The following is a 15,944-nucleotide window of genomic DNA, read 5'->3' on the forward strand; positions in this document are numbered from 1 at the left end:
ATATAAGAATCAATATTTCATTGGCACCAACACCTAAAAATGATGAAATTACGGTTCTGTAATTTTAAAGTATATATTTTGATAAAATGTTGAGTCAGGTATTGAAGAAGTTAACACATTTCTTTAAAATCCGAATGGCATTGTGTTCATATAAACTATATAAAATGCTATGATATTCTCAGGACCATTCATGTTTGCAAGGTTAATTACATTCTGTTTGCAACCCATGAAAATTTGGATTTTTGGCTCTTCACTGTAGACATCAACTTCGATTACTTAGTTTTTCTGTGCCTATTTTACAACTTTCCGACATCTCCGTTCGACAACCAAGATCCTTTGAAGTGTAGTCGAGTGCAGAAATCCCTTCGTAGCTACTTTGTAGTTACCTTCTGAAATTTAGAGTGAGAATGAATATGTGTGTCCACACTTCCAATACTCACATCTAATTTTTCTGCAACTTCGTATTCGTAATCCAGCAATGCTCCAAAATGACCTTTCCAACACGTTTACTGTTTCCATGGGTAGTAACAATGAGAATGCATGCAAGCACGGTCGAGATTGCTCACCAATTCAAAGCCGTTTTTGAACTAACTGCATCATTAAGCCAAAATACAGCGGCCGAAAAAAGTATTCGCCCCTCTCCAAAGTTTTCACATTTTGATGCCACCTGAGCTTGTTTCATGATGTTTTCCCATCAAACAAAGTGTATAGCTTACTACCAGAGCCTATCCGTTGCTTCGCTGATGGACCAATTTGTTGTCCTGTTTGCCATAAAATTTGGGTAAGAAGGAGAAGAAAAGAAAGACAAATTTACCCGTGGAAAGAGTGCTTTAAACCCATCCTCCTCCACCTCCTCGCCTTCCTCACATCCTGCAACCCTCGCACCCCCCGTTCGTCCTGATGTCCCTTCACGCAATAAATGTCTCACACATGATGACAGGCTTAGACAGGTCCCTCCGTTTTGGGAAAAGGGGGTGGGGGATGGGAGGGAATGAGGACAAATTTACCCATGCGAAGAGTGCTTAACTTCAGCGTTGCACAGGTAAAACAGGGGATTGCAAGACCCTCTGCCACCACCACAAGGTGACGTTACATGGTGCACATTTACATGGAAAATTTATGCCCCATACCCCACACCCTGCCCCCATACTCAAACGTGAAGCCTCAGCCACATAGCCAATGTTACCCCCACACAAAGCTGTATTTGTACCCCAAGTTTGAAGTATGTAACTTAAAATATGTGACCGTATGTAGGGAACAAAGCCAGAGAGAGAGAGAGAGGGAGAGAGACAATGGTGTTGTGTGTGTGTATGTGTATGTATATATATATATATATATATATATATATATATATATATATATATATACACATATATATACACATATATATATATATATACATACATATACATACATAACATATACATACACATACGTAACATATACATACAGGTATACAAAAAAAAAATCCCACTCTCCCCTCCAGGCCTTCAAAACAGCTGTTCACCACAACCTCTTATCGTCCCCCATCCAAATCCTCGATCTTTTCTACCCCCGTTAATCCACCCTAAACCCACCTCCTTCAAATTCCCTGCTTTCCTTCCTGAAAGTCCCTGTAGTGTCCATCTTGTATACCCCCATGTTCCCCACCCCATCCCTCTCCCTTCCTCAGATCTCCTAATGTTTCTGTTCCCACTGTTTTGTCCTTCCCACGCCCCTCTTGTCTCATGCTCCCCTTACTGTGCATTGTGTGTTAGCTCTCATACGAGCCTTGACAAGGTAGACAAAAAAAAAACCAAACTATAATAGTATTTTGTTTGATCTCTTGAGTTATGAATAAAAAAGTTCATTTGGAAAAATTGTTTCTGCATAATTCGTAATTTATCTAAACTAGTACGGGCCCGTAGGTGAGTGCCAGTATATGCAGCCTCTCCCTCTCAAACCTCGAAAAGGCACATCCGCGGGTCCTCAGCAATATTCCTGGCATGTTTCAATCATGCAAAAAGAAATAATAATAAATAAAAACATTAATTGTGACATCATTTGTGACGTCATAGCACCGTGTCTTGTCATTGGTCGACAGATAAATGGCCGTAACTTGGGAACCGCTTATCCGATTAATATCAAACCTTGAAAAGCACATCCGCGGGGCCCCGGCAATATTCCTGGCAAGTTTCAATCAGATCGGACCGTCGATCGTGCAAAAACAAAAATAAACAAATAAACATTAATTGTGACGTCATTCGTGACGTCATAGCACCGCGTCTTGTCATTGGTCGACAGATAAATGGGCGTAACTTGGGAATCGCTCGTCAGATCGATATCAAGCCTTGAAAAGGCACATCCGGGATCCCCGGCAATATTCCTGGCAAGTTTCAATCAGATCGGACTGGCGGTCGTCAAGAAACGGCGGTCGCAGACAGACAGACAGACAGACAGACATTGCTGGAATTATAGATAGATGTGGCATTATTGGTCGGGGTGAATAATTTTGCAGGCCACTGTACATGTTGGACTTCGTTGGCTTGGATGATGAGTGAAAATGATTTTGCTTTGAAATCATTTTGAAAAACGGTCTCCCGTTGGTTCAGAGCTTGGCATGTATAGCAAGGATGCAAGTGACACAAAACAACTTGGAATCATGCCAAAGCTACATTTGGGCATGAAAAAAAAAAAACTATATATATATATATATATATATATATATATATATATATATATATATATATATATATATATATATATATATATATATATATATATATATATATATATATATATATATATATAACAAAATTATGATTTCACTCTCATTAGTGAGCACACAATTTTCGCAGACTGACGAACGATCGCTCATTAACAAAGTTTTGCATTCAAAATCTGTAGTTTGTATTGAGGTATAGGCAGGTTTAATCGCTTAAGGATAGAAAATAATAAAGTTCAAGTTGCAACACTGGCCAACTTAATGAACAACTGTCACATTTGATTGACAATAACCTTGAGAATCAATGCATAATTTTTGTAATACACATGTAAGTTTAGATGTAAACATGTTCAGATAAAACTTCAAGCGCATTTGTGCATTGATCAACTAGCAAATACAACCCATTGCTTCACTGATGGGAACATTAAGGGGGGGGGGCGTGGTGGGGAGAAAGAGGGAGGGGAGGGAGAAGAGATAGAGGAGGGAGGAGGAGCAGGGGGGGAGCAAGGGTGGCGGAGCTAGGAAGGGGGGAAAAGTGGGGAAGAGTGAAGAAGGGGGGGGGAAGTGACACCACACCATGCGTCACTATACACTCTGGGAGGAGGATGGGAGCGAAGAGGATGGGGGGAGATGAGGGGTTAAAACACCATGTTAATATAGCACGTGGAGACTGCTGGGAGATGTCCATTGCGGAGGGGGGGGTAGACAGAAGAAGGGGTAAGCATGACTAATGGTTTAGAGAAGGCAGAGTGATGGAAAGGGAAGGCACATTGGAAGGTAAGGCTGCGTGAGGTGCAGGGAAGGGAAGGTGACGGGAAGGGCAATAAAACATGCCAAAACAGCAAGATTTTCTTTTTAACTGCTGGGTTCTAAAAAAAACAACTGAGTGAGAGCATTTAAAACCACTCATGCTATCTTCCTAGCAAAGGCCTGCCTGCATGCATACATACTCACACATGCAGTGCCCTTTGCACCCCTTCAGTTGGCTAACTGAATCTGATTTGTGCAGGCTACCCTTTGGGGAAGCAGTTTTAAATTCAAAACTAAACCATCAGTTCTTAAAAGTAACCCTGATAGAGGGTGAGGGGTGGGAGTGAAAGGGGTGAAAGGGAGAAGGGTGGGAGGGAGAGGGATAGGGTGAGAGAGGCAGAGGGGTGAGAGAGGGAGAGGGAGAGAGGAAAGTGTGGAGAGTGTGGAGGGTGAGAGGGAGAGAGGAGAGGGAGGGATTCCGGCAGATGACGCCCAGTTTAACGTCCATCCGAGAGATGGCACACACATTGATGAATCACCCTGTTTGTGAAACACTGGTATGACAGTTTATAGCTTGGTCAGGATTCAAAACGCTAGCGTGCATACCTCTCAGCGATGCTAATGTCATGTGGCGATTCATTGCTTTGTCACAACTGAAAACATTTTTTTCAAGTATTGTAATCATCTAATTTATATTACCTTCGTAACTCCAGCATCGAACCATGTTATCACCATCGAAACTTGAAAAGTGGCTTAACCATCACTCCAACAAAACGTTTGAAGAAACTTAAAAACGAAACGTTTAACTTTTTAAATGTATTTATCTATGCCAAAGTGATGGGTCATATAATGAAAGAAGATCATACAAAAGGGTAAATGTGGTGTAAAATAAAGTTGCACATTTTCAGCAAGCCAGCCACCACCCAATGCACCGCAGAACAATGTAGGCAAGTGGCCCCTGAACTGAGTTCAAGTCAATCGATATACAGTATTTAGTGACAGTGTGAACATTGGAGAGTGCTCACCACGTGGCTTAAGCACTCAAGGAAGCACTCCAACGAAACGTTTGATAAGGAATGGCTGACTTGGCAAACGATTAGCGATCGCCTATCCGTCATATTAAACACTTTCCGGAGACACCCGAAATGTCGAACTATGTCCGAATCGGACAAATGAACATTCTTTTAATGTCAGATCTGCTGCTACATTTAGTTCTGGAGTTTATATTTTGTAATTCTCCCTAGTTGAAGAGATTCTTGAGGTAATGGCAAGTGCGGAAATGAAATAAAACAACAAATGCTGGCGTCTCCGGGCGTATCTAAGCATTGCAGTGTATCCAGTGATTTGTAGCTATGATGATCAGGCATTCAATGATATGAGTGAGGAAAGTGAAAAAGAAAACTTTATCATGAAGAAGTCGTTACAGCCTGTTTCAAGTCAGGGCATGGTTGAGCAGGCCAATAAACATGGTGGCTTCACACCCCAGCGAGGTCACCCAGGATATGCCTGAAGACCCCATTGAGAGCGAGGTGTCCAAGGATGCGCCTGATAAAGGATATAGTTAAATAAGGCCGTTAATTATGTTCAAAAGGCATGTTTTAATTAACCCAAGCACCAAATTTTCACTCTTGCACTTCCTTGGAGTTTTCTTCATGTGCATGCAAAGTTGGGGCTGCGAGGTTTCATGGTTTTGAAGTTATGGAGAACGAACACACACACACACACACACACACACACACACACACACACACACACACACACACACACACACACACACACACACACACACACACACACACACACACACACACACACACACACAGTTATGGAGAAACAATGACAAATATAATGCAGAATGCGCGGTGCAGGTGTGGTTACTAAGGATGAAAAATACAAGCACGCACGCACACACACACACACACACACACACACACACACACACACACACACACACACACACACACACACACACACACACACACACACTATTATAGATGAAAGGTTTATTTATTGATTCATTACCCTCACCAGAGGAGAGGGTATTGCATTTGGGGCCATTTGTTTGTCCGATTGTCTTTGTCCGCACAGAAATTTCGTGTTTTTCTCCGCAACCGCTTGTCGGATTGAGAGAAAATTTTTCACCATTGGTGCAACTACTCATGTGGAATGTTGTAATAATAATTATGACGTCAAAGGTCACGTGGTGTGGCAGCCATATTGGAAAAACTGTGGACCTCTATATCTCTGAAACTGCAACAAGGAAAAAATGAAACTTGACACATATCAAGTACTCCTCATGGGGAATGACTGTGATTTTTTGATGACATCATAAGTACCCTCATTATGACATCATAATTGCATATGTAGAACGCCACATCCGATCAAGTATGAAAATTTTTGAGGGTCATGTCGGGATAAAATGGTCCACAGAAAAAAAATTCATGACATCATCAGTCAAGTGATTTGCCAACCATTTTTTTTTTTTAAACAAACCTTCAAAAATATTCTTCTCTGAAGTGGCTGAACAGATAGAGGTGAAACTTTACACATATGACCGCCTGTCCAACAAAAGGTTCACACATACGAGGTCTGTCTTAAAAGTAACCGGACTGAGCCTTCTGTGTGCTCCACCGACACAAGTTTAATGAACGGGTTGCGTCACAGTCTTTCACAACATTCCAGCAATATATATGATTGGTGATGATTGACTGTGCTCATTGTGTGATATTTTACAGGTCGTGCGTTACACATTGTCCTGTCCGAGTCGTCGCACTATGAGTCGTGAGCAGAGAGCCAATCTGAAGTTGCTTGGCAAAACACCTTCCGCATCATCCTTCGCAATGCTGCAGCAAGTCTATGGGGAAGAAACGATGTCACGTACACATGCATTTGAATGGTACAAGAGGTTCAAAGAAGGACGGGAGGAGGTTGAAGACGATGCACGGTCTGGAAGACCTTCAATCAGCAGAACGGCGGACAACATCGAGCGTGTGAAGCAGATGGTGTGCGCAGATCGTCGACTCACAGTGCGGATGATTGCTGAGGAACTTTCCATCAAGGACATTGTGCGCAAAGATGGTCCCCAAGCTGTTGTCCGAGGACCAGAAACTCGAGGACGATCCAGACTTGCTCGGGAGAGTCATTACTGGCGATGAATCGTGGATATTCGAATATGATCCCGAGACCAAACGGCAAAGTCGTCAGTGGAAAAGTCTGGCATCATCAAGACCAAAGAAAGCAAGGATGTCGAAGTCGAAGGTCAAGGTGATTCTCATCACGTTTTTTGACATCAAGGGCATCGTCCACTTCGAGTTTCTACCAGAGGGTTAAACAGTGAATCAATACGTGTACAAGGAGATCCTCCGGCACCTAATGAGATCAGTCCAGGACAAGAGGAGGGATCTGTGGGAGAACAACGCCTGGGTGCTCCACCATGACAATGCCCCTGCTCACAGTGTCCTGAGCATCCGACAGTTTCTGGCGGAGAGGAACGTGCCAACTCTGGAGCAAGCCCTGTATTCGCCAGACTTGGCCCCTTGTGGTTTTTTCCTGTTCCCCAAGCTCAAGGGGGTGATCAAAGGGACCCGTTTTCCTGATGTGGAGGCCATCAAAAGGGCCGTGACGACGGAGCTCCGGAGGATTCCAGAAGAAGCCTTCCGGGGGTGCATCAAAGCATGGAATAAGAGGATGGACAAGTGTGTGAGACTGGAGGGAAACTATTTTGAAGGGGACAAGCTGTGATTTCAATTTTTTTTTTTGAATAAAATTTCTGTGAAGTCAGTCCCATTACTTTTTAGACAGACCTCGTATGATATCATTGGTCACATGGTTTGGCTGCCATATTGATTTCCCCTCAAACCACCAAAAATACACCACTCAAAAGAAGTCCTGTCGAGGGTTTGCAATCTCTGATTGCTCTTTTTCTTGTATATTTTGTTTTGAATAGCATCCCCAACCTATCATAACTACTCTGTAAATAGAAATAAATACAGTGCTGCACTTGCTGTTTGGTTGAAGCTTAAATAACTGCAGGGGATACACTGGAAGTTTTTATTTTTATTTCTTATCTGCAGGGTATTAGACTCGTGTAGCAACTGCAACACAAATCACACACATGGACAAATACATGAGACAACACCTGACAAACACAGCCACTGATCGAGGGAGAAATGACATCACTTCCCAGAGCAATCTGGGCACCAGCAACCACCAACTTTATGACATCACTTTCTCCACAATTATCAGGGCAATTGAGAAGGCATTTCCTCCTCCCCATAGATGCCAACCTGTGGGTTTTGGCCATGCTATATCCTCCAAATGTTGAACATCAATCAGGAAGTAGCATGTATCATTTTTTTTTTCAATCTTTGGCACTACTAGACAAGTGACAAAAATGAACCACCGGCTTCCTAGACCTTTGTGCAATTTCAAAACTATGTTGTACTTCTTAGGACAAACCAACTTATAGTTGCACCACTTAACAAATGTAAAGTCCATTCACAAGCACAACGAAGGGTGGGGTGCAGGAGGGTTGGACTGATCCGTAGATAATAAGGCTGGGGGGTTGGGGGTGGAGGGCAGGAGGAAGAGGGAGGCGATTGATATCTCTGCCATTTTTGCCAGCATAATAGATCATTCCAAATGCTCTTAAATGAAGATACCAAACAATTATACCCAATGTTCCTTCAACAATGTGCATGTCTAAGCAAGCAAGAATGATACCAATGTCAACTCAATGTTTTGCCAATCCATCATGCTGGGGGTAATAAAATATATTAAGATTATCTACAAAGAAAAATAATTAACATCATAAAAGATATCACAATTGTTGGAGGGAAGGTTAGTGACACGACGTTTCTCAACTTGATATACAGTGGCTCTTTGTGCCTTCTCAAAAAGGTTCCCTGTACCATTGGCTTCTTGTTTTGTGCCAATGTTTGGCAAATTAAAGCAGTAAACTAGTTGAAAACAGTTTATCATATCAAAGTCATAATCTTATATCTTGAAAAGAACCACAATCCAATTACATCAACACACTTAATAAACGGGAAATATGTACCATTCATACAAGGAAAACAACTTATTCCAAGTCTTTTGGCATCCTGTTTGTTTGTGGGAAGAAATGCGTTGATACTTGGTGGTTGTACTCATGTTGCCCCGTACGTGCATACCAACCATTTTCTTGTTAAATACGATGTGCACGTATTATCTGAATGTTACTCTGTCGACCCAAGAGTTTCTGTTCAAGGGTTTGGAATGGAACCCTTGCCATTCCTGTCGGGAAGCGCTTCTCATACCTCCAATTAATAAAGAGCACAAGCATGCTCTCAGACCATTATGTTATTGCATATGAGCAGCAGAAGTGGCCATACTGTAAATTAAGACTTCTGTGCAAGATCTACGCAATCAGATACAACAGTTTCCCCAAATGCCGATTCTTCATACTGAAGTGCTCTTGAGCATTTAAATGCTCATCAATCATCACAGACTTTTACTGCAGATCCCATGCGTACAGGGATATTGGTTTGTCACACAATGCGTCAGTGGGATGTATGACGAAACACCCTTGAACAAACAGATGGAGTCTTATAATAATCGTTAACTTGTTTAACAATCATTGCATGTTTATTTTGGAAATGACGATTCCAACATTCTGAAAGCCACTTCATACATAACTCAAGTTGGTTTCCTCAGAATGGAAAATGAGATTAGTTTTCCATCATTTGGTTAGGATTGCTTTAATCTGTGCTGCAGGTGCCCCTGGCACTTCCACTCACAATCCTTTACAGCCTCGATAACTTTAACCCTCTTGGGATTGTGGGACAAAACAGAGAAGGTATGTAGCTGGCATGCAAATGATAAATTTGGTGCCATGACTGGTTAGAGGTAATGGATGGTGCCAAGTGGATGATCCACATACATTATTTGGCAAAATGATTTTTTCAATCAAGTCAAAAGCTACTGCACTGCCACACCACCAAGGCAAAAGATTTCCACCCTATACTCTAAAGCAAATGAGGAGCATTTCATTGGTGGATATCGTACAATTTAATTCGACCAAAAGATGACCTTTAAGATAACCTCCTGAATGAATGTCTGTTTGAAAATGAAATTAAATAAAACAAAAACTCGCACACATGCACACAAAAGTTGCACTCAAGGCACAGAGCCCAAGCTGTATGGTTATATGAACTTCCTCATGGTTGTGGTGAACTATTTTTGTTCAAATACTACAGCTGCCCCAGATCATACAATGGTCCTCACAAAGGAAGTTGATCATCAAAGTATTATTTAAATGGTTGGTATTTATTAATATGACATGCCAATATTATCTTAGTATTAATCTGTCGACCCAAGAGGTTCTGTCAGGACACATTCAGCAGAAGAGTGAAATACAACAACAAATGAGGATATTGTCAATGACAATCTTGAGTAGAAAAAGGGGGAAGGGGCAATATTGTGGAATGTTCACACGTGCAAATTATTTTTTGAGGAAATAACAATTTCAACTCTCCTCTCACTCCCCAAAGACTTAGAAACACAAATCAAATACAAAAAAAAAACAATGCAAAGAAAGATTGAGTGGTGTGTGGGGAGGTGATTCTGTCCGATCCAGCACTTACAGTGCCTATAGAAAGTCTACACCCCCTTTTCAAAAATTTCACCTTTTGTTGCCTTATAGCCTGGAATTAAACTGCATTAAATCAGACTTTTTCCACTTTTGTTTACACATGGTAACCCACAACTTCCAAGGGAAAAACAAATTCGACAAATTTCAGAAAATTAATAGAAAATACAAAACTAGAATATCTTGGTTGGAAAAGTGTCCACTCCCCTGGAGTTAATACTTGGTGGAAGCACCTTTGACAGCAATTATAGCTGTGAGTCTGTTGGGATAGGTCTCCACTAACTTTTCAGACCTTGATTGGGCAATATTTGCCCTTTCTTCTGTACAAAACTGTTCAAGTTCAGTCAAGTTGTGTGGGGAGAGTTGATGGACAGCAATTTTCAAGTCATGTCGCAGATTTTCAATTGGACATCGGTCATGGCTCTGACTGGACTACTCAAGGACATTTATCTTTTTGTTCCTTAGCCACTCCAGTGTAGCTTTGGCTGTGTGCTTTGGGCCATTGTCATGCTGAAAGGTGAACTTCCAAACCAATTTCAGCTTTCTTGCAGAGGGCAGCAAGTTTTCCTCGAGGATATTTCTGTATTTTGCTCCATCCATTTTCCATTCTATCCTGACAAGTGCCCCAGTACCTGCCGATGAAGAACATACCAATAACCTGATGCTGCCACCACCATGCTTCACAGCAGGGATGGTGCTCTTTGGGTGATGTGCTGTGTTGGGTTGGGTTGCGCCAAATGTAGCATTGTGCATTGAGGCCAAAAAGTTCCATCTTGGTTTCGTCACACCACAAAACATTTTGCCACATAGCTTCAGAATCTTCGGAGTGGATTTTTGCATATCTCAAATGGGATTCAAGGTGGACTTTTTAAAGTAATGGCTTCCTTCTTGCCACCATACAGGCCAGACTTGTGGAGTGCTTGGGATATTGTTGTCACATGCACACAGTACGAGTCTTTGCCATAAAGGCCTGTAGTTCTTTCAAAGTTGCCAATGGCCTCTTGGTGGCCTCTCTGATCAGTCTCCTCCTCGCTTGATCATGCAGTTTGGAGGGACGGCCTGATCTCGGAAGGGTATTGGTGGTACATACACCTTCCACTTCTCAATGATTAGCTTGACTGTGCTCCAAGGGATATTCAAGGCCTGGAAATATTTTTATACCCATCTGCTGATCTGTGCCTTTCCACAACTGAATTGCGGAGGCCTTTTGAAAGTTCATTGGGGCCCACGGTTGAGTCTTTGCTATGAAATACACTAACCAGCAGAGGAAACCTACAAGAACAGCTGATTTTATTCTGAAATAATCAGAATCAGTGCAATTTAACACAGCTGGAGGTCAATTAATTTGGTGTTTGATTTTGAAGGTGATTGGTTACACCTGAGCTCATTTACAATTACTATTATAAGTGGGGTGGACACTTATCCAACCAAGATATTCTAGTTTTGTATTTTTAATCTATTTTTTGAAATTTGTCGAATTTGTTTTCCCTTGGAAGTTGTGGGTTACAATGTATAAAAAGGTGGAAAAAGTCAGATTTAATGCAGTTTAATTCCAGGCTGCAAGGCAACAAGAGGTGAAATTTTTGAAAAGGGGGCATGGACTTTCTATAGGCACTGTATCTACCTGCCAACTTGCTCCATCAAACAGCATGAACATTTTTGAACTAGGGATAAAATTGATGAAAATTGATGTTGATGGTCCACATTGATGTCATCGATCACACAAAAATTGTTCCAAAAAAAAAAACACCCAAAAAAAAAGATTGGTGCACAAAATAATTTGATAACGTGATCGATCACGTGATTCGGCAGCCATATTGTGAAAAAAAAACCTTCAAAAATCTTCTTCACTGAAGTGGCTGAACAAATCGAGGCAAAACTTTGCACGTATGACCGCCTTTCCATGAGGAACAAAAGATTAACAAACATGACATCATACATCACGTGGTTTGGCAGCCATATTGGATTTACCCTAAAACCTATAAAAAATCTTCTTCTCCAGAATGGCTAGACAGATCAAGGGGAAAGTTTACACAAATGTTCTCCAAGCTATGTTTGTACAAGTTTGTGGAGGAATAATTGATAGGTCACATGGTTGGCAGCCATATTGGATTGAAGAAAAATATTACATGTTTTCTCTGGAATGGCTTAATCAATCGACATGAAACTTCACAATTATGTACCTATTTGGTCTTCCATTTGATGTGAATTGAATTTATTTTAATCCCATTGTAAATTCAATTGAATAATAATGAAAAATGTCATGGGTCAGGGTCAGGTGACCAAAGTGGGGTTGCATCAAAGCAGGATGTCTTGGTACCTGGTCATCACTGCCAGCAGTTATAAAGTGGCAGTTCTAATGATGTCTCTTATTAATTACTTAACACACCAGTACACAAACGCCACACAAAACAAGTTCTGGCAAGGGTCTGCAATCTCTGATTGGCTCTTTCTAGTTGTGTAATGAAGTTATGTTGGCCAATTTCTAAGCAGATGGAAGATGACCTTGGACAATTGACAGAATGAAAAAGGCCTGAGAGATTGTGCAAGAGCAGCAGAGCATAATTTTAGGACATTGTAGCTGATGCCATCCAGTCCAGTTGCAGAATCAGTCGAGGGTTGAAAGAAACTTCTTCACCTTCTCAGGTGTAAAAGACATAGAATCCAGGAGCAGTTGGGTACAGAGAGTGAAGGGTTGGGACACAAGATTTGGAAGCAAACACAGAATTGCGGCATTCAACCTTCTCACGAGCGGAATCGGCTGTGGTGCCATTTGAAGAAAGGGAAGGGATGGAGGAGAAGCCTACACCAGAGAAAGATGCAACATGGCACCACCACATTTGGGTACTGACATTGGGTGGGATTGGGTACTGACATGGAGGGATTTGATCCCATTAATGGACGTGAAGGGAAATTGATGGTTGTGTGCAGACAACGTTTGAAAACTTGACTTCTCAATATTCCTACATTTAACATTCTGAGATAAAGACCATGGGACGGGTGAAAGGAATGTTGATTGAAGGCATGGAGAAAGTCATGCTGTAGAAACCATAGGAGGGTTCACAGACCAAGTGCTTCGGTGAGAGGTTTGCAGAATATGCCTTGTGAAGAAGACAAAGAAGAAGAGGAAGAAGAAGAAGAAAAAGAGGAAGAAGAAGAAGAGTTGGAGGAGGAAGAATAGATCATGATGAAAAGAAACAAATGTGTACTCATAACAGACAAATAAGAAAAGTGAAACATTTTAATGTTTTAAAAAGCTTTTAAAGGAAGAAGGAAGCATTTTCTTCAATGAAGATTTGAAAAACGGAGAGGTAAATAAAGAGGTACATGATGTACAAGTAGAAAGCAGAATTTAATTGTGTTGAAGTAGAATTAAGCAGAATTATAAAGAAGAGCGTTGAAGATACAGAAAGGACAAAATTGTGTGGGGAAAAAAGAAGAAAAGGAACAGCAAATAACCTCAAAACTGAGACAATTGAGTTTATCAAGGAGTAGACCTGGCTATCCGAGGAGTAGGCCTCGGCTACATGAAACACAAATTCAACAATATCAACCACAAGACACGATTTATCACAGAAAATTTTCTCTGAAAATAGAAACAGCACACAGGGACGCAAGTAAAACAGAACTAGAAGGGCACTCGGTGGAGTGCATACCTCTGCCATGCAATGCCTGATCCATAAGAACATATTAGACCCAACACATTTATGAAATATCATGCCATATATCATTTTAGCACTTTCACTCAATGGTGAAGAATAACTTTAAAAATAAAAAAAATTCTTGTTTCTGGATATGGATTTGGATCTTCACAAAATTGAATCAATTAATTCTTGTCACACACCCAACCTGTCCACCAAGTTTCATCCGAATCAGTCTTCAATTTTTCAAGATATCATGTTATACAATATATCGGTTTCGCCCTATCTCTCAATGGTGAAAAATCACTTACAAAATTATCAGATCCAGATCTGGATTCGGATCTTCACCAAAATTAAACCAATTCATCCTTGTCACACATCCAACATGTCCACCAAATTTCATCCGAATCTGTCTGCAACTTTTTGAGATATCATGCTATATATTGTTTTCGGCCCTCTCTCTTAATGGTGAAGAATCACTTAAAAAAAGTTCTATCAGCTGGATTCGGATCCGGATATTCACCAAAATCGAATCAGTTCATCCTTGTCACATGCCCAACCTCTCCACAAAATTTCATCCAAATCCATTCACAACTTTTTGAGATATCCTGTACACAAACAGACAAACAAGGGGTGAAAACATAACCCCCTTCCACCTTCAGTGGTGGAGGTAAAAATGTGATGGATCCAGTTGGGAAATCTTAACTTTGATTTAGGTGGAAGAAGCAGCTGCAGATCAAACGTACATGTGGAGCAACTCGACACAGGGACGCAAATATAAGAGAACTCTCTCCCTGCCTAAGAATGTCCCTCTCCCTTCCACAGATCTCATGTCTCTGTTCTCCACTGTTTTTTCCTTCCCTCTCCCACCACTCTTGTTTCCTGCTCCCCTTGTTGTACGTCATGTGTATTAGCTCTCATACGAGTCTCGACAGTGGATAACAAAAAAACCAAAAAAAAAAAGCAACAGAATGATGCATTCTAAAATTCTACTTTATTTAATCATTGCCCTTTGTTTGAATGTTTTGTTTACAATTAAAGCTAAATCTTGTATCTATATGCCACCTGCAGTCACATTTTCCCATTAAGAAAATAATGTTGATCGCTTTGATGACTTTATGCTTGCTAACATTAAATTCCATCAGCCACTTCTTGGATCGTTTGAACATCATACACTGTTTTGCATCTTCCGAGCTATTTACCTTACCAACTAAATTAATATAATAATACCTGTCGGTAATGAAAAATGTGCCATCGCCAATAGGTCAGTGGTCTCTCTGTCTTCTTCGGCCTCCTTCTGGTCTTCCACCCTCTGCCCTTTCTGTGCTTAATAGGTCCTTCTGTGGCATGGCATTATATTTACAAAATAAATATAATGCCAACATTGTAACAAACTATATATTAATACTAATACTATTAACAATAACAATAATAATAGTAGTATCATTTGGCAATAACCAGAGTGGTGTCAAAGCCACCCAATGCTTGCCTGTTTATACATTTATGGTTTTTCGTTTTTAAAAGACTAGTCTATAATATTTTTTATAAAGCATTGCAGTGAAGTCTGATCCAAATAATTTTAAAGCAATATATGTATTTGTATATTGTAATCAGTAAAAAATAGTGTGGTAGATAAAAACATTAGAAAGGAAATAACTTGCACCAAAAACTTTAACATTTTCACACTCACGCTCACGCTCACGCTCACGCCGGGGGTATCGCTATCGCTCTCTGTTCTTCGAAAAGGCGAGCTAAAAATGAACATATATTCCCCCGTCCTGGCCCAAGCACATCTGCGCTTGGTGAAAGGCAAGCTAATGCTCAAGCAGTACAGCAGGCAGGTAAGCCACAAGGCCTTGAAGACCAATTAAAGTTTGGTCCAATGGACCAACGGGCTCACTAATTTAATTCTAATGTGTTTCGTTCATTCTCGGCTTTGCCGATTTCATATTAAAAATGCCAAACTGAACCGCTTCCTTCGGACACAGGTGTGATTTTTTTTTTCTAAACTCGTTAAACAATCTCTCGCCCCCAAACTTTTGTTTCTGTATTTATCTGATCCACCCCCTTGCATTCTCTGACCCATCAACCTTAAAACCTTTCATGTGCATCCTTTATTGTCCGTCTCTGTTTATTTCCTCCCTCGACCCTTCTGTTGCCATTCTACTGTTCCTTTTGTTCTGTTGCTTCCTGATCTGTTCTGTGTTCTCGCTCTTCCGCG

General features: G+C 40.9%; 1 protein-coding gene across 6 annotated transcripts in view; it reads right to left on the reverse strand.

The window, feature by feature from the left end:
• Positions 1-15,944, reverse strand: part of TAF3 (TATA-box binding protein associated factor 3) — a 111,642-nt gene that overhangs the window by 18,452 nt on the left and 77,246 nt on the right. The window contains exon 7 of one of the 6 annotated variants that reach the window (XM_085870604.1): positions 5,197-15,063. The exons of the other annotated variants lie outside the window; for them this stretch is intronic. Within the exon in view, the coding sequence (XP_085726730.1) occupies position 15,063 (1 nt within the window). The 3' untranslated portion in view covers positions 5,197-15,062. Of the gene's footprint in view, positions 1-5,196; positions 15,064-15,944 lie in introns of those variants that run through there. 6 annotated transcript variants of the gene reach the window in all.

This window comes from Eptatretus burgeri, chromosome 2, assembly GCF_056783735.1.
Source record: "Eptatretus burgeri isolate ZD-2024b chromosome 2, Ebu_testis_v1, whole genome shotgun sequence".
In the NCBI taxonomy this organism is placed as follows: domain Eukaryota; kingdom Metazoa; phylum Chordata; class Myxini; order Myxiniformes; family Myxinidae; genus Eptatretus; species Eptatretus burgeri.